We start from the raw sequence: 22,299 nt of genomic DNA on the forward strand, positions 1-22,299 counted from the left end.
ACAGATGGTTGTGAGCCACCATGTGGGTGCTGGGAATTGAACTCAGGACCTCTGGAAGAGCAGTCAGTGCTCTTAACCTCTGAGCCATCTCTCCAGCCCCCCGGACTGTCACTTTCAAAGAGGGGAAAAAAAAATTCTTTTTCTATTTTTGCATTTATTTAATTATTCATTCATTCACTCATTCATTTTTGGGGGCAGGATTTCTCTACATAGCTCTGGTTGTCCCGGGTAGACCAGGCTGGCCTTGAACTCACAGAGATCTGCCTGTCTCTGTCTCAGAGGGCTGGGGTTAGAAGAGTGTGCCACTCCTACTTGGCCTGGAAAAAAAGAATTTTTTTTTTAAACGGGCTGAGTGTAGGAGGTACCTGATTAGTAACTCCAGGTCCTAGTGTGACCTAGCCCTGCCAACAAGTTTAAAAACTTAATATAACCAGGGGCTGGAGAGATGGCTCAGCAGTTAAGAGCACTGGCTGCTCTTCCAGAGGACCCAGGTTCAATTCCTAGCACCTACATGGCAGCTCACACCAGCAATTCCAGGAGATCTGACCCCTTCACACAGACATACATGCAGGCAAACACCAGTGCACATGAAATAAAATAAACCATTTCTCACATCTGGAAAAGACAGACCAAGCAGGCAACAGCAGAGCTTCGTTGGTGGTGACAACCAGGCACCAGGACGAGGCACACACCCAACATCTTACACGCACCTTTACAGTAGTCATTGGGGTCTTCCTGCTCATCATCGTCAGACCCCAGAATCTCCTCCTCCTGCTCTGGGATGTCGCTCTCGGAGTGGGGTGCAGAGCCTCGGTGCTGAGTTTCAGGCCTGAGAAATGACATAACATGTTCACTCTGCTGGACAGCAGACAGGACCTTAAGAGATGTCACTAGCAACCCCCACCCTGCACCAGCAGAGGCAGCCTCAGAAAATGGAAACTAGCATGCCCATAGTAACTAAGGAAGAGCTGGCAAATGGATCCAAACATATCACTGAGAAAACCACTAGATTTCTTCACTTTGCAGCTTTATAAAAATACTTACCGTAATACACTCCAGAAACAAATCTGTCCCCTGCTTTTCCTAGTCTAATACACACTTTCCCCATTTCTGTGCAGTCTCCGGGTCATCATCGGCTTCCCTTTGGCAGAAGGCTACTTATTCTGGCATTCTATTTAGCTTGTTTCTGAATTACACTACTGAACAGAAAGATGTTTCATTTTCTGAATATTTTATATTGAGCATTCTTTTCTAAAGTTATACTAGAAAGGGGGCAAAACCTTCCCTCTTTGCAAAAACAACGAGAAACACAGAATTGACTGAGTCTGTGTTGTGATGCCCCTTACTCTACGTAACTCACTCTACGTAACTCACTCTACGTAACTCACTCTACGTAACTCACTCTACGTAACTCACTCTACGTAACTCACTCTACGTAACTTACTCTACGTAAACTATGCCCAGAGTTAATTACACAGCAGACTGTTTTCCAAAAGGTTCAGAATGCTTGGCGTATCTGATGAGCTAGAGAAGAGACCGCATTCTCCTGCATTCAGGTTCTGACACCTCCAGCTGCTTGCCATAGAAGGCTCCAGCCAGTCGGCAAGGCAAACACTGTCCTTTTGCTGGGAGTCTCACTGTGCTGCCTAGGCTGGCTTCAAATCCCTGGGATCATGCCATCTTCCTGTCTCAGCCTCCTGAGTGCCTGTAACAACTGTCTTGAGTCACTACACTGACTTAGCATTACTTTTAATAGCTATAGGGAAAAAAATTAGTTATCCTTTTAAAAATAAGGAGTTTGTTTTTCAATAATCTGTTGATTACACTGGGTTTTTTTCCCCTCAAAAGAAGCTAACAGAAAAAAAGTTGAATACAAAACTAGTTAACATGGTATTGAAACACCTTGGTGGGTATCACTAGTAATTTAGGTTTTTGATGGTCAGTCCAAATTTGCTCAATTCTTATGTATGTTTCTGTCCTCCAGGGCACATAAACAGATATAAAACTCCTAACTGATTAAACGTTCATTGTTAATGAAAATGTCTTTCAAGTAACGAACTAACTCACTTTTAAAATTTACATTTACTTTGTATAGAAGGGAGCAGGTGTGTGTGTGTTTGTGTGTGTGTGTGTGTACACGCGCGCATGCGCGCGCAAGGACAACTTGTAGCAGTAGGTAGACTCCCTTCCCTCACCATGGGGGTTTGGGGATTAAACTCAGAAGTGGAAGAAGTAAACTGTAAGAGCTCTCAAACTCCAGAATAAAGGTGCTGGGGAGTGGTGACACACACCTTTAATCCCAGAGGTAGGAGGATCTCTGTGAGTTCGAGGTCAACCTGATCTACAGAGCTTCCAGGCCAGCCAGAGCTACAGAGAAACCCTGTCTGGGGTTTCAAGGGGGACAACACACACACACACACACACACACACACACACACACACACACAGAGTAAAGTGGACACTACACATTCCCTCTTACAATTCAGGTAACAAGAACTACAATTGTGAAATTTTAAAAAATTGGTAAAATAACAGTTCTGAAAACCAGACCTAAAAAGAGCAGAATGTTAAGAGTCCTACAAGCACCATGGAAATGATGATCAAAATTATTTTCAGGAAAAAAAAAATGTTTCCTGAAGAGGGCTTTGACTTACAAAATTGAGCAAAGTCCCACTGTCAGTTAAAGGATTTAAGGTGCGGGGCTGGAAAATGGCCCTCTGTAAGAACACTGGCTGCTCTTCCAGAGGACTCAGGTTCAATTCCCAGCACCCACGTGGCAGCTCACAACTCTAACTCCAGTTCCAGGGGATCAGAAACCCTCACACAGACATACATTCAGGCAAAACAGCAATTCACATAAAATAAAAATAAATCATTTTAAAAAAAATAAAGGAAGCCGGGCGGTGGTGGCACACGCCTTTAATCCCAGCACTTGGGAGGCAGAGGCATGCGGGATCTCTGTGAGTTCGAGGCCAGCCTGGTCTACAGAGCGAGATCCAGGAAAGGTGCAAAGCTACACAGAGAAACCCTGTCTTGAAAAATCAAAATAAATAAATAAATAAATAAATAAAAATAAAAATAATAAATAAATAAATAAATAAATAAAGGATTCAAGACTCAGCGTAAAATCACTCAGCAATGTCAAGTCCAAGTCTTCTCCCCATTCAGGTGGAGACAGAGTCTGACTCTGAACTAGGATTCAGAATGGATCATCTCTAAGGAGAAGCTCGAGCTGACTGAGTCAGCACAGGGTCTCCCTGTGCTGCTGAGGGCTCGGCCATCTTCCCCTGCAGGCGTTCATTTCACCCGAGCTCTTCAGTCACTCGTGTTTGAAAACTAGGAGCTAAATTAAGATCTCTCAAGCCCTTGTTTAGCTTCAGGCTTTACTATCAGTCTGGGTATAAAATGTATTGATCCAAAACCCTATATTCACCTCTTGAGTCTTTTAAATTTAAAAGAGGGCTAAACCTGGAACTCTATAATCCTCCTGCCTCAGGATTACAGGAATCACCCAAGCTCAGGTGCTGAATGTTTTGTGAGCTTATTTACCAAGTACTTGGGCCCTTGGTGAACTGGGGACTAGGGCTTGGGAAGATGGCCCTCATGGGAATTCAGTCCTCTTGGTTGGAATTCTTTCTAGCCGGCGCTCCAGTGTGGGCCAATTACGTTCTCTGGCTCTCCTGCACTATTCCCAGTCTCCTCTCTGCTCTGCTCACTCTCTCCCAGGCCCCTTCACTGTTTTCACGATGCCCCGCCTCCTCCGAGTTCTGAAATCACTCAGGATTTTTAATAATGCTTCCATATGACACCAAAGAACACCACACAATTAAGAAAAGATTTTCTCATAAAAAGACAAAACCAAGCGGCTGGAGAGATGGCCCACTGGTTAAGAGCACTGACTGCTCTTCCAGAGGACCGCAACTGTTTGTTACTCCAGTTCCAGGGGGCCCAACACCATGGCAAAACACCAATGCACATAAAATAAAAATAATTTTTTAAAAAAAAGACAAAACTAAAGCAGGAAGAGAAACAGGAAACAGACATATTTAATATTAGACTCTCACAATCAATTAGATCCTCAAAGTAGGAAGATAAAATGACAAGAGAGAACTCATGATGTCTGAGGGGCAGGAAGAGACTTCTATATTGGACAGTGTTACAGCCCAGGGGAAGAGCGCCCCCTAGCAGGATGGAAGGGGCAGGGATCCGGGCATAACAAATCTTAGATTTTGCTAGATACTAAAGAGAGTTCTTCTAGAACAAAGAAGGAAAGTTGCAAAATTGGACTTTTAAACTCCTATCTATTTACCATATTAAGGACTTGATATTTATGTTCGAAGCAATGGTATCTCATATCTCATACTTTAAGAACTCAAAGTATGTAATAAAAATTTAAGTAGGGGGTTGGCATAGTATAGTGGTCATCACCCTCGCCTAACATGCGAGAGGCCCCCAGTTTGAAACCAGGCAGAAACAAGATTGCTGAGAGATGGCTCAGCGGTTAAGAGCACTGACTGCTCTTCCAGAGGTCCTGGGTTCAGTTCCCAGCAAACACACAGTGGCTCACAACCATCTGTAATGAGATCTGGTGCCCTCTTCTGGCCTGTAAGCACACATGCAGACAGAATACTGCATACATACATAACAAACAAACAAACAAATATTTTGTAAGGATTTAGTGCATCAGTAAAACTCCTAACCAACTTTGGAATCGGCAGCAGTGAACACTGCAGTGCTATGCTTTCACAGAAGTCAAACAGGGGGCTAGAGAGGGCACAGCAGTTGAGCACACTCACTGCACTGAGTGCTGGTCCAGTCCCCAGCACCCACACGGCGGCTCACCACTGCCTGTAGACCTTTCTAGGGTCTGATGCTCTCTTCCGACCTGTGCTGTTACTGCACACAACTGGTACACAGAGACACTGCGGCACATACACATAAGACACAACAATACATAAATACGCATTCGACATTGTTGTTTGTGTATGACTGCTTTGCCTGCATGCATTAATATGCACCATGTGTGCCTGGTACCCAGAGAGGTCAGAAGAGGGCTTGGAACTGAGTTACAGATGGCTGTATGCCACCAAGTAGGTGCTGACAACTATAACTGGGTCCTCAACGTCACTTCTCAAAGGGACCACAAGTCAGTTACTTCTATAAAGGAGTATTTGAACTGGGTCCTCAACGTCACTTCTCAAAGGGACCACAAGTCAGTTACTTCTATAAAGGAGTATTTGTGTACATACACATTGTCAACAACAATCAACAACAGAAATTTTAAGACATTCCTTGTTGGGACAGATCTCAGTCATGATCCTCTTGCCTTTATAAGTAATGATAAGGAAATTATTTCTTGGACCTCTAGAGATATGCTAATATGGCACACGAGTCCCCACATTCACACAAACTTATCAATCACACACACACACACACACACACACACACACACACACACACACACACACAGCAATAATGAAATATTTAAAAACAAAACAAAACAAAAACCCCACTCTAGCCGGGCAGTGTGGTGCACACCTTTAATCCCAGCACTCGGGAGGCAGAGGCAGGCGGATCTCTGTGAGTTCAAGCCCAGCCTGGTCTACAGAGCAAGATCCAGGACAGGCACCAAAGCTACACAGAGAAACCCTGTCTCAGGGGGAAAAAAAGGGAGGGGGGAGGAAAAAACAAAAACCCACTCCACTTTTTTATTACCTCAAAACAACAACTAGAGTGAATGAAACAGTTGACTTTCAGCAGTGGAGGGGACAGGCAGGGTAAAGGACTTAGTAAGGAAGATCCAAGCAACCGCTTTACTAATCCAGCATAATTCCCAACTACACAGTCTAAATATTTATCCTAACAGCCACAAATAAATGTAGTTTCCATCAAAGAAACTTCTCTTTGCAACAGATGAAGACCATCACAGGAAACCATAACTAAGCACACTGCAGAGAACTAATGACAATGTGGTGACCAGCCCAGCTGAAAGATGCACAACCTAATTCCTGCACCTAAGGACTGGGGACCACAGGGGGGTGGGGGGGGGTAAGAGCCAGAGGAACAGGGAGTGTGTTGTGAGACTGCATCTCCTAAAATGCCATTACATCCATGCCGCCTCATCAGCACAGCTGCCTCAACAAGACCAGACCAGGCCAGCTGGCAGCAGACATGCTGACTGACATAGGAGGAGACATTTCACAGGGTCTCAACCCTTGACAGGAACTGTAACCAACTAAGGAATGCCCAGAGCCCTTCCCCACACAAGAGCCCTCCAATTGTGATCTAAAGCCTAACTGTCAGCCCTGGAACCATGCACATACAAGTAACATTGTGTGTGTGTGTGTGTGTGTGTGTGTGTGTGTGTGTGTAACAACAATCAAGAGGCCAGTAATTTGGGATAGTAAAGGGGGAGTGTACAGGGCAGGGGCTGGGGGAAGAAAAGGGGAGGGGAAAATGGTATTTTAAATTCCAAAAATAAAAATTCTTCAAATTTTAAAGAGACTGAGAAATGTACATGGTTTTTTGTTTTTTGTTTGTTTTTCAAGACAGTGTTTCTCTGTGTAGCTTTGCGTCTTTCCTGGAACTCACTCTGTAGACCAGGCTGGCCTCGAACTCAGAGATGCGCCTGCCTCTGCCTCCCGAGTGCTGGGATTAAAGGCGTCCGCCGCCGCCGCCGCCACCACCACCACCACGACTACGATGGGCGTTTTTTTTTTGTTTTTTGAAGACAGGGTTGCTGTGGGATGGTCTGTATGTCAAATTGCTCTGATTGGTCAATAAATAAAACACTGATTGGCCAGTGGCTAGGCAGGAAGTATAGATGGGACTAACAGAGAGGAGAAATGAAAGAACAGGAAGGCAGGAGACACTGCCAGCCACCGCCAAGACAAGCAGCATGTAAAGATGCCGGTAAGCCATGTGGCAAGGTATAGATTTATGGAAATGGATTAATTTAAGCTATAACAACAGTTAGCAAGAAGCCTGCCACGGTCATACAGTTTGTAAGCAATATAAGTCTCTGTGTTTACTTGGTTGGGTCTGAGCGGCTGTGGGACTGGTGGGTGACAAAGATTTGTCCTGACTGTGGGCAAGGCAGGAAAACTCTAGCTACACAGGTTTCTCTGTGTATCCCTGGCTGTCCTGGATCTCGTTCTGTAGACCAGGCTGGCCTCAAACTCACAGAGATCCACCTGGGCCTGCCTCCCGAGTCCTGGGATTAAAGGCAAGTGCTCTGCCACTGCCTGACGACATGTACATGTTTTAACTGCTAAATAAAAATCAAAGAAAATAAAAACCCTAAAGCTAAATACAGATGAAAAATAAGCCCAACTATATGTTGGTAAAATAAAATGAAGAACATATTAATTGAATTAATTTTGGGTACAGTTCTACAAATGTACACTTTTAAGTTTAACATAATCTGAGGATTCCAGAACACCAAGGACCCTTGAACTCGGCAGACCTGGTGCTCGTATTGATGTCTAATCCTCAAACTGTCTTGTATGTTAGAAGAGAGAAAGGAATAAATAAAAGATGCCATTAAGAGGAAGGAGGGGGTTTGGGGATTTGCTCAGTGGTAGAGCCCATGCCTAGCTAAGCGCAAGGCTCTGGGTTTGATCCTCAGCTCCAAAAAAATAAAAATAAAAAAAAGAGGAAGGAGGGAACCTTCCAATGTGCAATGGTGGAAGCTAAAGGCAATCCAGATTGGAAACACCACATACTATAGACAGACACTGTTTCAAAGCAGGTCTGTCTTGCAGGCCTGCTGATAGGGCCTCGAGACAATGGAAATAAAGTCTTGTTTTCTCTATCAGTAAGGTGGCCCTTTGGAGATCTGGGGGATTACCACCTGGGGCAGAAAAAGCATGTGGTGAGCTTGGACAGCTGGCCAGAGTGGAAAGGCTGAAGAGACAGAGGCTTGCATGTAAGGCTTGCATCAGGCTGCTTAAGTTCTGGATGTGAAGATGCTGTAAGGGACGTGGGGGCATGCTCATGGGCCGTGCCTGCGGAGTATGCACAAGCCTGCGGACTCACTCCATCTTGTCCATTCCAGCAGAGTGAATGCAGAATTGTAGTCCTTAAGAGGATAATGCCAGTCTAGACTCGTACTCAAGTCATTAGGGTGCTAGGTCATGACCTCGACAACTTTCAAATCGTTCAACAAAAAAAGTTAGCACACAGTCAGCTTTACTCATAAAGACACAAAACAGGAAACCACCAAGCGATCACGACAAGGTCACTCAGGGCCACTAACAGCTACCAACACATACCCAACACAGAACCTCTGTCAGGGGCACTGCTTACCAGAGAAGGCAAATATAAAATACATTACATGAGGCCACAGAACCTGTAGTCAGTCACTGCCGGGGGGGTAAAGAGGTGGATTCCAAAGACTGAGGAAACCTCCAGAGGCTTTTGTACTTTGATCCCAAAGATGCTTTCATAGAAGCAGGTGCTGGCAAAAACTCACATTTTACAGTTCAAATACATACACATAGAGAGAAATGATATGGCAAAATGTCAGCAATTAGTGAATACGATAAGTTATGGGCACTTATTATCAGAGAACTGTAAATTAAAGTACTAAAATGCCATTTTCACAGATCAGAACATAAAAATGAGCAACTTTTTTATCGTGTGTATGCCAACACACAAGTGTGATTGACTGGGGACATCCAGGGCAGGTGTGTGGAGGTCAAAGGGCAACTTTCAGGAGTTGGTTCTTTCCTTCAACCAAATGAACTCTGGGGACCAACCTCAGCAAGTACACGGCAGCAAGTACCTTCACTTGCTGATCCATCTCCCCAGCCCCAACCTGATTTTTTCTCTGTAAAGGGCTCCTAGACAACTGCCAATGTTAAGATTTAGATGATTAGCCTGGCGGTGGCAGCACACACCTTTAACCCCAGCCCTTGGGAGGCAAAGGCAGGCAGATCTCTGAGTTTGAGGCCAGCCTGGGCTACAGAGCGAGATCCAGGACAGGCTCCAAAGCTCCACAGAGAAACCCTAAACCCTGACTTGAAAAAAGAAAAAAAAATTGAGATGAATTAATACTGCATTAATACTTGTTATTTTTATTGTGGTTACACAGGTGAGTATCATCTCTTAGGGAATAGATGGAGAATGTAGGCATATTAAGGTTTGCTTTTGAAGCATTCACATTTTCATGTCCTATAGACCACAAGTGTATCCAAGGTACTTTTCTTTCCTCTTCAGCTGCTCTGTCATTCTTTTATTAAAACCAGATAGCCCTGGATGGTCTGGAAATCACCATGTATGTAAACCAGGATAATCTCAAACTCAAGAGACTGCCTGCCTCTGCGTTCCAGAGTACAAGGCCCATCATTCTTTGATCCAAGTCCATTGGGCCTCTGCCCCTCCTAGCTTCCCATGACAGGTGACTGTGAAGGGAGCTGAGCCATCCCAATGGCTCCACAAAAAGTAGTACTTTACAAAGACTCTTTAACAACAAGGTTTGTTAAAATGTACCAGCTACAAAGTAGAGGCTGGAGTACTGCAGAAGTGGTCCACTGTCATAGCCAAGGTCTCTGGGCTCAGAAGACTTGGTCATGGTCCCAGTTTATCACAACTCATGACTCTGGGTAAAGTCCTACTTTATAAAGTTCTCTGTTAGGTTGAGGATGTGGCTCAGTTAGCAGCATACTTGCTTAGTATGTACAAAGTCCTGGGTTCCATCCCCAACACCACATAAAACCAGGCATGACAGTATGTGTAATTTTCATGGCTGATCTGAAATACATGAGGCCATTTCAAATACAAACAACAAAGTCTGTCACAGTGGTCTCACCTGTAAAAAACGCAAGCAGAAACAATCCTATCTCTCATGGAATTTATGAGAATCCCATGTTCAAGCAGTGTTCAAACACAACCTCTAGCAATGTGTGTAGGAAACAGGAAAGGGAGTTAAGTGTGGACACTGGAAATTCAGCCAGGCACAGAGAAGGGCATGCCTCCACCATGTGCACATCTCCCCTGAGAGAAACAAACAAGTCCTCGGGGCTCTAAAGCCACTCCTGTCTGGAGTTCCCCATCAAGCCCTCTCTCCAGGAAACCCATGTTCTCGTAGGATGTGGCTGAGAAGGGCCATAGAAGAAAGCTGAGTGGGCAAAGGAAGAGCATGCTCACACTGTTTTAATAGCATTGTGACATTTAGGTAAGGAAGTGCCCAATTTTAACCTGAATGATTCAAAATGGAGGTCCCATAAGTAAGATGACATTCAGACAGGGGAGCCGACTTGGAGTTCAGAAATGATTTCACTGAAGTTTCTTTCAAAAGGCAGGCTACAAGCTTAGAAACTAGAGCTGGAAAGACGGTGGCTCAGTGGTTAGAGCACACTGGCTGCTCTTATAGAGGATCTGGGTTCGGTTTCCTGTACCCATATGATGGCTCACAACCACTTGTAACTCCAGCTCCAGGGTATGTGACCTCTCTCTTTAGGCCACTGTACACACATGATGCACAGATATAATGCATGCAAAACACACACACACACACACACACACACACACACACAATAGCAAAAAAGGAGAAACTCTCCCCTGGAGATTGTTTTTATAAAAACAAAAGGACAACCTTTTGAATTGCATATAGCTAAACACAACACACCCCGACCATTAGGTCAGATGCAGATTTAGAGTGTATGCATGCGTATGTGTCAATTCCCTTGGCAGAGTGAACTGGGACAGTAATTAGAAATGTCACACAAAGACAGGAAGAGGACCCAAAGAGCTTAGTGCCACTCCAGCTCAATGCTGGCCAGGCCACCCCGCCCCCCCACACACACACACTGGTGTCTTCCAAACCTTGCCATCTCTAGACATGAGCATCCCTAGTTCATACAGCATCAGAATCAGGAGGGTGGTAACCTGCCAGTTACTCTACAAAACCTAGATTCTAGCCGATCCTCTCTCTTTGATTCCCTTGTTTGTTTCTGTTTTCTTCAAGACAGGGCTTCTCTGTGTAGCCCTGGCTGTCCTCAAACTCAGATCCACCTGCCTCTGCCTCCCGAGCGCTGGGATTAAAGAACGCTTCCCTTTAACAGGAGAATCTGTAGTTATCCCACAGTCTCATTTACTTTGGCATCTTAGCAGGCTGGCAAGCTTGGGTCTCACTGTGGAAACACCCATGTAAGCAAAATAAACTAACACGTAAACCTGTTAAGGGACAAGGAGTTCTTGAGATGCAATTTTAAAAGCACAGACTTAAATTTAATAAAGAAATACAATTAAAATTACAAGTTAACACTGAAATTTTCAGAAGAATTGGCCACTTGAAAAAAAATCATTTTATGTTAAAATACATTAAGTCCAAGAAGCCTGTAAGAAGGTGAGAAATTCAAATAGTCCACATGACAAAGGATATACCATTTATAAGTAGCTCTTAAGAGTGAGAAAGGGCCAGGTGGTGGTAGCACACGCCTTTAATCCCAGCACTGGGTAGGCAGAGGCAGGCAGATCTGAGTTCCTGCCTCACAGGACTGCCAAGGATACAGAGAAACCCGTCTAGAAAGAAAACACACACACACACACACACACACACACACACACACACACACACAGGGGTGGGGGGGAAGAGCAAAAAAACAGGGAGAGATGGCTCAGCAGTCATGAAGTCTGGATGCTCTTGTAGAAGACTAAGGTTGAGTTCCCAGCACCCACATGGTGGCTCCCAATAGCCTGTAACTCCAGTTCCAGGGGACTGACACCTTCTGATCTCTAAAGGCGCTCACATATACATTAATAATAGTAATAATAGTAAAAACCTTTCTGGGCATGATACTGAACGCCTTGTGGATCTGTGGGGGAAAAAAAACCTCTTTTAGAAAGGGTGTAATCAGTAGTGCATTCCCTGCTTCCTGTGCACAATCCCTGGGCTCAATCTTTTGGACAGGGTCAGAGGGCTGCCCTGCAGACTGCCCCATCTGAGAAGATCCAAGCACTGCTCCTGTGGACTACTGTGCTGAGCCTCGGACTCCAGGACCGTCTCAAAGCACTTCCACCCAATTACATGTGAACCTGTTCACTCCCAATCCTCGTCTTCCTGCCTTAGCACCTAGTACATTATGTAACTTTCATACTTAATCTCTTACTATTTTCAACTTTCTTACATTTTCAGTTTTTGTGTGCATGGATGTTTTGCCTGGCTGTATGTATGTGTATCGCATGCATGCCTGGTGTCCCAGGAGGCCAGAAGAGGGCACGTCCCCCAGAACTGAAGTTAGAGCCCTGTTGTGGGTGCTGGGAGCTGAATTTAGGTCCTCTACAGTAAGAATCAGTGTTAACTGCTGAAGCTTTCACTCCGGGCCCCCCTTGTTGCTGTGTCACAAGAACAGGAAACAGAGACTCTGAAATAGCCAGGGTTGATATAAGCTAATCTGGCTAAATAAAACCTTTCCAGAGAACACATGGACAATATGAAATAAAATCTTTTTTATTTTAGGGGCTGGAGAAGTGGCTCAGAGGTTAAGAGCACTGACTGCTCTCCCAGAGGTCCTGTGTTCAAGTCTCAGCAACCACATGGTGGCTCACAACCATCTACAATGAGATCTGGTGCCCTCTTCTAGCCTGCAGTCATACATGCTGTATACATAATAAATAAATAAATCTTAATTATTTTAAATAAATTTATTTAAAATTATTTTATGTGCATTGGTGTGAAGGTGTCAGATCCCCTGGAACTGGACAGTTATGAGCTGCCATGTGGGTGCTGAGACTTGAACCCAGGTTCTCTGGAAGAGCAGCCAGTGCTCTTAACTGCTGAGCTACCTACCTCTCCAGCCCCATGAACTAAAATCTTTAATATCACTTCTAAGACTCTGTCCTAAGGAACTGGCTATGTGAGCAATGTTCCACATCCACCCCAAGTCATTTATCTGACCTTAAGTTCAGCCAGAAACTAAAAGGAGCCAACAGAGATAATATATGCAAAAACTACTCATGATGTTAACTGGGGGAAAGCATGCCTAATGATTTCATTTTGGGGTCTTATAAAGTTTATGTTTTTGCCAGGTAGTAGCGTTGGATGCCTTTAATCCCAGCACTCAGGAGGCAGAGGCAGGTGGATCTGAATTTGAGGCCAGCCTGGCCTACAGAGTGAGTTGCATGACAGCCAGGGCTACACAGAAATTCGGAAAAACCACAAATAAGTAAATAGATAAATAAAGTTTATGTTTGTTAACAGGCACTCAACTATGGTCGCCCACGTACTGAAACACTCAGTGAGGCTACTCCTTGTGTCTCAATATAGAAACACATCCAAAACTTGGTGAAGAAAGCCAATCTTAGAAACTACCAGAAGGGAGCATGCATACTGTATGAACTAATAATAAAGAACTAAGTTCCAAGGTCAGGTATACTGCCTCTGTTTTCTAGATGACAGTGTTAGGAACTTTTTGCACATTTTCCCTTATGAATTTTCAATGTAAAAATTTAATTTATGGAAAACAAACAGATAAAAACAGTATCCCCTTCCCAGCTCAGAGTACTAGATGAAGCATAAGCATTTCCCCAGCTCAACCACACAACCAGACCTGCACAACACCTATAAGGTTATTCAATCACACAACCAGACCTGCACAACACCTATAAGGTTATTCAATCACACAACCAGACCTGCACAACACCTATAAGGTTATTCAATCACACAACCAGACCTGCACAACACCTACAAGGTTACCTAACTCCCAGCACAGTGGAAATGGCTGTCACAACTAACCTCCCAAGCTACAGAACGAAACAGGTGGGAAACCCACTTGCTCCTGGGCTCCAAACCATTTGTAAACAACCAGTAACTGGAGCCTAAAAGCTTACGGCAAACCGAGAAAGGCCTGCAAGCCCTCCTGCACACACCAGAATCCAGTGCTCACAGAGAGAAGGCGCATCATGGTATTCAGAGGTAATACACAGGTTCACTCACAAGCTCCTCCCCCTCAGGCTTTATTTGTTTGTCCCCAACACACCAGGGAATTGCCATCTAGACCTGTGGCCACAGAGTATGCCAGACCCCAGTCCCATCCGAGCTGTGCAGCTCTAAAAGAGTAGGGTGGAGAAGGAATTGTTCAGGGAAGTTTACCTTCCCATAACCTTTCAGCACAAAGACCCAAAGGACGCACAGGGACTGTGCTCTGGAGGCAGGAGCAGTGCCCTGGCAGCCAGCTCCATGACCATGACACACTGCTCCAAGTGCCTGGGTTCTAGTTTTACAGAACTCCACAGCATCCAGACAATCCATTCCTTCAGTACCACATCATGCCTACACAATATTGAGAAGGTGCTAAGACTGTACACGTGAACACTTACTTTTTGTACTGTTCAGTCCTGACCATCTTTCACTACAGTTGAGCTACTGGTCATAAAGGTATGTAAGACTAACTGTCCAAAGTCAGCCTGCACGCAAATTAGAATGCAAATTAGATCTGCCTTACTCGGAAGACAAACTGTGGCAAGCCTTCCCAACAGCTTCCTGGCAGCTTAGAGCTGCCAAACAGCCAAGGTGTCAGGAGTACAGAGAAACAAGGTCCAGTTACCTGGGCCAGGAGCGGCTCCTGACACAGGACTCTAACCAAGTTAATCAGACTTTTCAACTATTTGAAAAGAGGCTGGAGAATCAAGAGGGGAGGAGAGTTATGATCAGTAAAATAACTGCCAGCTCTTTATTCTGTAATAGCACAATAGGCAAGCGCAGAAATAATTAAGAACGCGGTCAACGATGATAAGTTACCTGCAGTAGTGAGCAGAGGAGTAGCTTAACACAAAGTTTTAAAAGCCTGCTTTTGAAAACAAGGACATGCAGGGCGGGTGAGACGGCTTAATGGTACACCAGGCCTGAAGACCCAAGTCCAACCCCTGCAATCTACATGGTGAGGAGAGAACCAACCTCTAAAAGTTGGCCTCTGACCCACACATTCACACCACAGCCCTTGCACTTGAGCAGCACACATGCGCACGCACCCACACACAAACAAGCAAATGTTTATACACACACACATACACACACACATACACACACACACATACTGCATGTTCAACCTAGACAATCTGCAGTATTAAATATCTGCTAAGTATGTGACCATCCACACACATTCACCTGTGTGATCCACCTTAATATCAAAATACAATTCCATGTCTTACACAGGACAGGTGGCCTGGAGATATAACGTCTAAAAACAAACCAAACAGTTGATTAGCTAGCTAGGCATGATGGCACAGGATCAGTAATCCTATCATTCTGGAAGCTGAGGTAGGAGGATCACTGAAAGTTCAAGACCAGCTTAGGCTACATAGTGAGACTCGATTCAAAACCCTCTGAAACGGAGGGTGGTGTTGAATGCCTCTAATCCCAGTACTAGGGAAGCAGATTTCTGAGTTCAGCCAGCTTGGTCTACAGAGTGAGTCCCAGGACAGTCAGGGCCACTCAGAGAAAAACCAAAAATGAGAGAGGGAAAAAAGAACTCTTTTTTTTTTTTTTTTTGGTTTTTCGAGACAGGGTTTCTCTGCGTAGCTTTGCACCTTTCCTGGAGCTCACTTGGTAGCCCAGGCTGGCCTCGAACTCACAGAGATCCGCCTGCCTCTGCCTCCCGAGTGCTGGGATTAAAGGGTGCGCCACCACCGCCCAGCCAAAAGAACTCTTTTAAATGGTTAATAAAATAATTTCCTCCTTCCATCAGAAAACACATTATAAAACTCATTCACATGGCTTCCCCAACAGGTGCTGAAATCCCAACTGCATACAAGAGCTGGGTTAGAACCTAAGACAGAGCGCCTGTGTGGCCTGGGCAGGCGTCTCCATGACGGGTAAGGTGACCTGCTGATGTCCCATGCAACCTAAGTCAGAAGCTCATTTTTAAGTAAAAGGGGGACCTGTAGGGCCAGGCCCCGTTTGGGGTAACTGTTGCTTTGCTTACTGACCTTGATATCCTCCCTATGCTAATTCCCTGCAGGGTTCAACCCTCCTGAATGCTTAAGGGAAGTTCCTTGTCTATGTATCCTGCATAATGGGCATTAACAGCTGGGCCGTTGGTGGCGCACGCCTTTAATCCCAGCACTCGGGAGGCAGAGCCAGGGGGATCTCTGTGAGTTCAAGGCCAGCCTGGTCTACAGAGCAAGATCCAGGAATGGCGCAAAGCTACACAGAGAAACCCTGTCTCGAAAAACAAAACAAACAAACAAACAAACAAAAAAAAAAAAAAAACGGGCATTAACAGCTTAGATGCAAGATTGTAAAACATCGGTAGGGAACTTCTGCCCTCCGGGGTTCTCCCATTGTGCTGTAAGCCTGTGTTTAAGACCTCTTCCCTCCTTCAATAAACAGCATTCGGCATTTAAAAAAAAAAAATCACATTTCAGCACAAATAAAATATCACCACAGCTATTCCTACAAGGTCACAAGATTTAAAAAAAAAAAAGAGAGAGAGAGCTAGGTTAGCCCCTTGCTGTTTCTATTAACCAATTAATGTGAGATTAAAAACTAGTTCTGGCTGGAGCACGCCTTTAATCCCAGCACTTGGGAGGCAGAGGCAGGCAGATCTCTAGGGCCAGCCTGGTCTACAAAACGAGTTCCAGGACAGTTAGGACTGTTACAGAGAAACCCTGTCTTGAAAAAAAACAAAACAAAACAAAACAAAACACCTAGTTCTGAACAGTCCCTAAAGAGAAATTAACCCAAGAACCTGAGCACATCTGCCCACACCTCGGTCAAGTGCTTACAAAACAAAAAAAAATTTCCTAAGACACACAACAGAAAATGGAGCAAGAGGTGACAGTCACTTACCTCTGGTACGACTCGAAGAAGTCATTTCGAGTCCTTTCCAAACATTAGAGAGCCTCCAAAAACAACACACCCAACCCACCCAATCTGGAACTGTCATTTAGCAAGGTGACCTAGGAAGACCTCTAATTTGTGTTAGCTCAGTGCAGACTCAACTGGATGGTGCACAGCACAAAATATCAGATGAGTGGAAAACCACAGAAAATAACGCGCCTGAAATCAAGCGTTGGGCAGAGAACTTTGTAATACGACCTCGAGGAGCTTCTGCAACTAAATGTTAGTATGAGAGCGATCTTAATGCTACTCCAACCTCACTTGCTTGGCTTGGTGCTGCAAGCATTTTAATCCCGGCACTCTCGAGGAAGAGACAAGCAGGTCTCCGTTAATTCGAGGCCAGCCTGGTCTACATGGAAAGTTCCAGCCAACGCAACACAGGGAGACTCTGTCTCAAAACAACAACAAAGGCCACGATTTGCTGAAGCCCTCTGCCCGGGGTGTTTCTATGAGGCTGTGCCCTCTCCGCATCACCCCCACCCCCACCACACCACACCACACCACACCACACCACACCACACATCAGATTGGAAAGTGTGGCAATCAGTCCACCGAGCCGGAATCACCCAAACGGCAGCTGTAATTAGTCTCTCGACATAAATGCGCTAACTCCATTCGGCTGAGGACCTGGTAACTGGCCGGCCGGTAGTGCAGAATGTAACGTAGTCGGCGCGCACGCTGAGAGGGCAGAGATGCGCCTCGAACACTAACCAGGAGAGAGAAAGGCTCCCCGGACGCCCTGCTTCTACCCAAGCGAGCGTGGGGTTGGCAGGACCAAGAGTAAACAGGGAAAATTCATTCAACAATGTCCTGATGACCTAGCGTGCAGACAGACAGCCCTAGGAAGGAGGCAAGTTAAGACGCTGCGGAGCAAGGAAGGGAGAGCAGAGTTCACAAACGGGCAGGTAATGATTACCAGCCCCGGCCGCCGGCCCACACTTAGGCCTCCTCGGTGGAGTTGGGGAGAGGTGCCCGGCAGGCTCCGGTCCTTTCCAGCAGGCCCGGGGAGCTGCTAAGACCCGGGCCTGGCGCCCCAGCACCCTTCCACATGGTTCCCGGAGGGCGACTCACTCACCCAGCAGCCCAGAAGCCATGTGGCGGGGTGGGGTTGGGGGAGCCGCCCGAACCCCCCGTGCGCGTCCGAGGCGCGCCACCCGGGAGGAGGTCCCCGAAGAGACGCCCGCAAAGGGTTGGGATGTTGGGGTACAAGACTCACTTCCTTTGGGCTTTGTCCTTCTTGGCCTTGGTCCTTTTCTTTCGGGCCTGGAGCGCGAGCACTGCGGGAGAGAGGGATGGATGAAGGGCCGATGTGGGAGGGAGGTGGGGAAAGGCGCGAGAACGCGGGGCCGCAGGGCCTTGCGGCTGCGGGCCGAGCGCGGGGCCGACTGCCCGGGCTGCACGGCGGCTGCCGGGCTCGGCGCGCCCGCAGGGGCTCGGGCCGACCATGAGGCCTCGCCGCCCCGGCCTGGGGGCTGCGGAGCGAGGGGCGGGGACGGGGGGCGCCCGAGGACGCCGCGGCCAAGGGGCCAGCGGCCAGGGCGAAGCCGCTTCTGGGGGCCGCGACAGCGGCTGGGAGGGGCGCCCGGCGCCCACTCGGGAGCCGCCGTCGTTCCTCGTGGCGGAGGCCGCTCCGCCGCTCACCTTTCCGCTCCATGGCGAGACCGGTAACCGCCAGGCGCCTGCGCACTTGAGTGACGGCGACTCCGGCTCCCGCCGCGGCCCAAATCCCGGCTCTTCCTCCCGGCGCGCGCAGGCCCCGCCTCCGGGCCCGCCCGGCCACGCCCCCCGTGTGGCGCCCCGCGCGCATGCGCAGTGGGCACGGAACCTACCACCTGCTCCAGGGAGGGCCCGAGCGGAGTGCGGAGGAGCAAGGGAAGAATCCTGAGCGGAAAGCGGGTTCCTGCGGGTCTGGTTTTAGTGGCCGGCGTGGAGAAGTTCTGGCCTCCTGAGGAAGGTCGCGGAGTCCCGCAGTCAGCCGAGAATTCCCTCAGTTTCCTGGCGTGCAGAACGGATTAAGCGAACGTGTCCCAGTTCCTTCCTGAGCTATTTGTAAGGGCCAATTAAGACTCTAAAGAAAATGGGAAAATATAATTGTACGTGGATTCACACAGAACGAAGTCGGGAGGGAGGAAACGTGTGCCCCCCTATCATGATTTAAAAGTAAAACCTGAGTCCGCAGCCCGTGCCCTTTAATCCCAGCTCTCCAGAAGCAGGTGGATCTCTATGAGTTCGAGGCCCAGTCGGGTCTTAAACAGCAAGTTCTAGGCCAGCCAAGACTATATAATGAGTCCCTGTCTCAAAATAAATGAATAAATACTGAGCCAGCAAGATGGCTGGCTCAGCAGGTAAAGGTGCCTACCTCCAGGCTTGACAACCTGAGTTCAAACCCGGAGCTCCCAGGGTGGAAGAAGAGGACCAGTTCTCACAGGTCATCCTCTGGCCTGCACACAGGAGCCATGGCACATGCAACAGCCCCTTCCCCCCCCCCAAAAAAAAAAAATAAAATAATAATTTTTAGAATAAAAGCAAAAACTTCAAAAGTGAATTTTCCCTAAAAGTTTGACGTTCAAATGAAAGCTTTAAAGGAAGGGATGAATGGAAATACCATGTTCTCATTTTACCACTTTATCTTTTCGGTACATCATAGGATTTATAGGGTGTTTTCATACATTCCTAAGTGTATGCTCTTATTTGATGTTGATGTCAACTTCAGGCCAAGGTGGTTATTATTTCCATTACACAACAATTCTGGAGGATGTATGCTCAGATTCTCGGTGTCTCAACCCAGTGATTGAATCATCACAACACTTATTGTAAAGTAGGATCAGCAGGTATTTCTGAGATGGGTGGGAGAGCGGATCATGAAGCTCTCTGGACCCCCATATTTCTTCTAAAACATACATAGGCTGTGGATGTTTCTGTAAAGATTTACTTATAGGCACTGAAACTTGAATTTTATATTCCTTCCCTGTGCTACAAAACAATCTCCTTTTGATCATTTTCTCCTTCTTCTCCTTCTCCTTTTCCTTCTCCTTCTTCTTCTTAGCATGGTCTTTCAGTCATGCTCAGGCCTTAGCTTGCCAGCCTCTGTTGTAAAGTGAAGTCATGCATATTTTAAAGCAAGGCATATGTTCTGAGAAATGTGGCACAAGGTGGTTTTGTCCTTGTGCGAACATCAGAGAGTATACTTGCCCAGAGTATGGCTACAGAATCACTAGGTAAAGCAGATGTTAGTGTTCTGTGCCAGTAATTAGGAAGCTGAGGCAAGGGGATTGCTGCCAGTCCCAGGCCACCCTGAGCTCTATAGTGAGTTCCACCCGATCTGAGCTACAAAATGAGACCATGTTTCAAAACGAACAGATACTGAGAGATGGCTGGAGTTGGACTCTCACACCCATATCCAGTGGCTTACAACTACCTGATAACGCCAGCACCCAGGGACCTGATGTGTGGCTTCTGCAGGCGGCTACACTCAGGTACACAAACGCACAAATGCATAAGCATAAAAACAAATCTTTAAAACAAAAAACATAGCAGGCGGTGGTGGTACACGCCTTCAATCCCAGCACTTGGGAGGCAGGGGCAGGTGGATCTCTATGAGTTCAAGGCCAGCCTAGTCAACAGAGTTCCAGAACAGCTACACAGTGAGATCCTGTCTCAGAAAACAAAAACAAAACACCCCAAACCCTTAAAACAACCAGAAGCCACGAGGTAACATAACCTTCAGGATTATTGTCGTCTATGAACTCTATTGTCAACTGAAGCCTTCTCATGTGGCATAGGTCTGTCCTCCAGCTGGACAGGGTAGAGGCTCAAAGACCCTACTTGAAAAGAAGTGGGACTCAGGGTGGGGAAATGGCCCAGTGGGTAAAGCTCTTGCCTAGCACCTGGATCCCCAGAAACCCATATAGCTGCTGGGTAGGTACGGTGGCCTGCTGGAGACAAAGATCTCAGAGCAAGCTAGCTAGCGAGGTAAGCTGGCAAGCTCTGGCTTCAATGAGAGACCCTGTCCCCATTAATAAAGTGAAGAACAACCGAGGAAGACACCCAGTGTAAAACCTCAGGCCTCTGAATGCACAGGCACACACACAATTGTGCTTACACACATGGGAAGGCATATACATGCACACACACACACACACACACACACACACACACACACACACACACACATCTACGTGCAAAAAGAAGGGAGGGGAGGGGGAGAAGGCGGAGTAGGGAAGGAGGGAAAACAGACAAGTGGTCAGTTGGCTGGGAAAGGAGGATGGGAGCACAGAGCAAGCCTGAGGGCCCAGGCTCAACCCACGGAGCAAAACAGGGAAATTAGTCCAGCCGGGAGTAGGCAACTCCTGATGTGGGTGTTGGGAAATGTGTAGGCTTTTCATAGGCGGAGAAGAAGATGTCAAGCATTCCTGAAGGAGAAAAATCAATTGAGCAAAAAGGCCCAGGCTGGAAACTTGTGGGTGGAGTCTGGGCCGGGAAGGTCGGCAGGTATTGACAAAGGCAGGACTAGAAAGGTGGGTTGGCCACATTGGAAATTCAGATCGCTAATGTTGGTTTCGCAGAACCTGAATGATGGCATTTCTGGGTTTATTGTGAAAGAGGCCAGCACCTGCTGGCCAAAGAAAACGGCTTTCTACTTTAAACTTGAGACGCAAAGGATAGCAGGGCCGAAAAGTACCTGAGGTCCAGAGTCTGAGGACTGTGCTAGCCAGGGAACCCGTGTTGTTGATGTGGGTACAGCCGTGTCAGGGACCTTGATGCCTCAGACCCATGGCAATGGCAACGCCTTCCCCAGATGAGGCTTATAGGGATGGCAAAGGCACACACACACACACACACACACACACACACACACACACGATCCAAGTGTTTACTTCGGGTATGACTTGCTGTGACTCAGCCTTCCTCTGGTGCAAGTACAAGTATTTACTAAGGATGAACCCGAGTCTGTAACAACAGAAAGCCACAGATAGTATCACCTTGAGACACAGCTTCCTCTTCTCTGCTGTTTGTAGCCTAAGACTGCTCTCCGACAGAGACCTCCCATGAGACACGCTGACCAGTCCTTGTGCCCTACAAAATAAACACTCCCGGTTTCCGGGTGCTTTGTAGTGAGCACAGCCCACCCCGTCCTGGCTTCCCTTCTGTGTTTGTGTGTCATTTCTTCAGTCACACACCACCACAGTCACATTTCCAGGCCCAGCAAACCCCTAGAGTAGTTTAGGATGATGACCCGGGGCTGGAGAGATGATCAGAGGCTAAGAGCACTGGCTGCTCTTGCAGAGGACCAGAGTTTGGTCCCTATCACCCTGTAGAGCAGACTCTCACAACACTGGTTCCAGGAGCTCTGAGACCTTCTGGCCTCCTCAGGAACACACACACACACACACACACACACACACACACACACACACCCCCCAAGTGTTTACTGCAGATCCATCAGCAAGCCCTTG

At 46.9% G+C, this 22,299-nt stretch overlaps 1 protein-coding gene across 1 annotated transcript in view; it reads right to left on the minus strand.

Moving 5' to 3' along the window:
• Nucleotides 1-18,601, minus strand: part of Srpk1 (SRSF protein kinase 1) — a 43,781-nt gene extending 25,180 nt beyond the window's left edge. The window contains exons 1-3 of the mRNA XM_028888352.1: nt 18,485-18,601; nt 18,060-18,120; nt 711-829 (exon numbers count right to left, since the gene is read on the minus strand). Of these exons, the coding sequence (XP_028744185.1) occupies nt 711-829; nt 18,060-18,120; nt 18,485-18,497 (193 nt within the window). The 5' untranslated portion in view covers nt 18,498-18,601. The remainder of the gene's footprint in view (nt 1-710; nt 830-18,059; nt 18,121-18,484) is intronic.
• Nucleotides 18,602-22,299: the final 3,698 nt, after the last annotated feature.

The sequence above is a fragment of the Peromyscus leucopus genome, chromosome 16_21 (assembly GCF_004664715.2).
Source record: "Peromyscus leucopus breed LL Stock chromosome 16_21, UCI_PerLeu_2.1, whole genome shotgun sequence".
Classification (NCBI taxonomy): Eukaryota; Metazoa; Chordata; class Mammalia; order Rodentia; family Cricetidae; genus Peromyscus; species Peromyscus leucopus.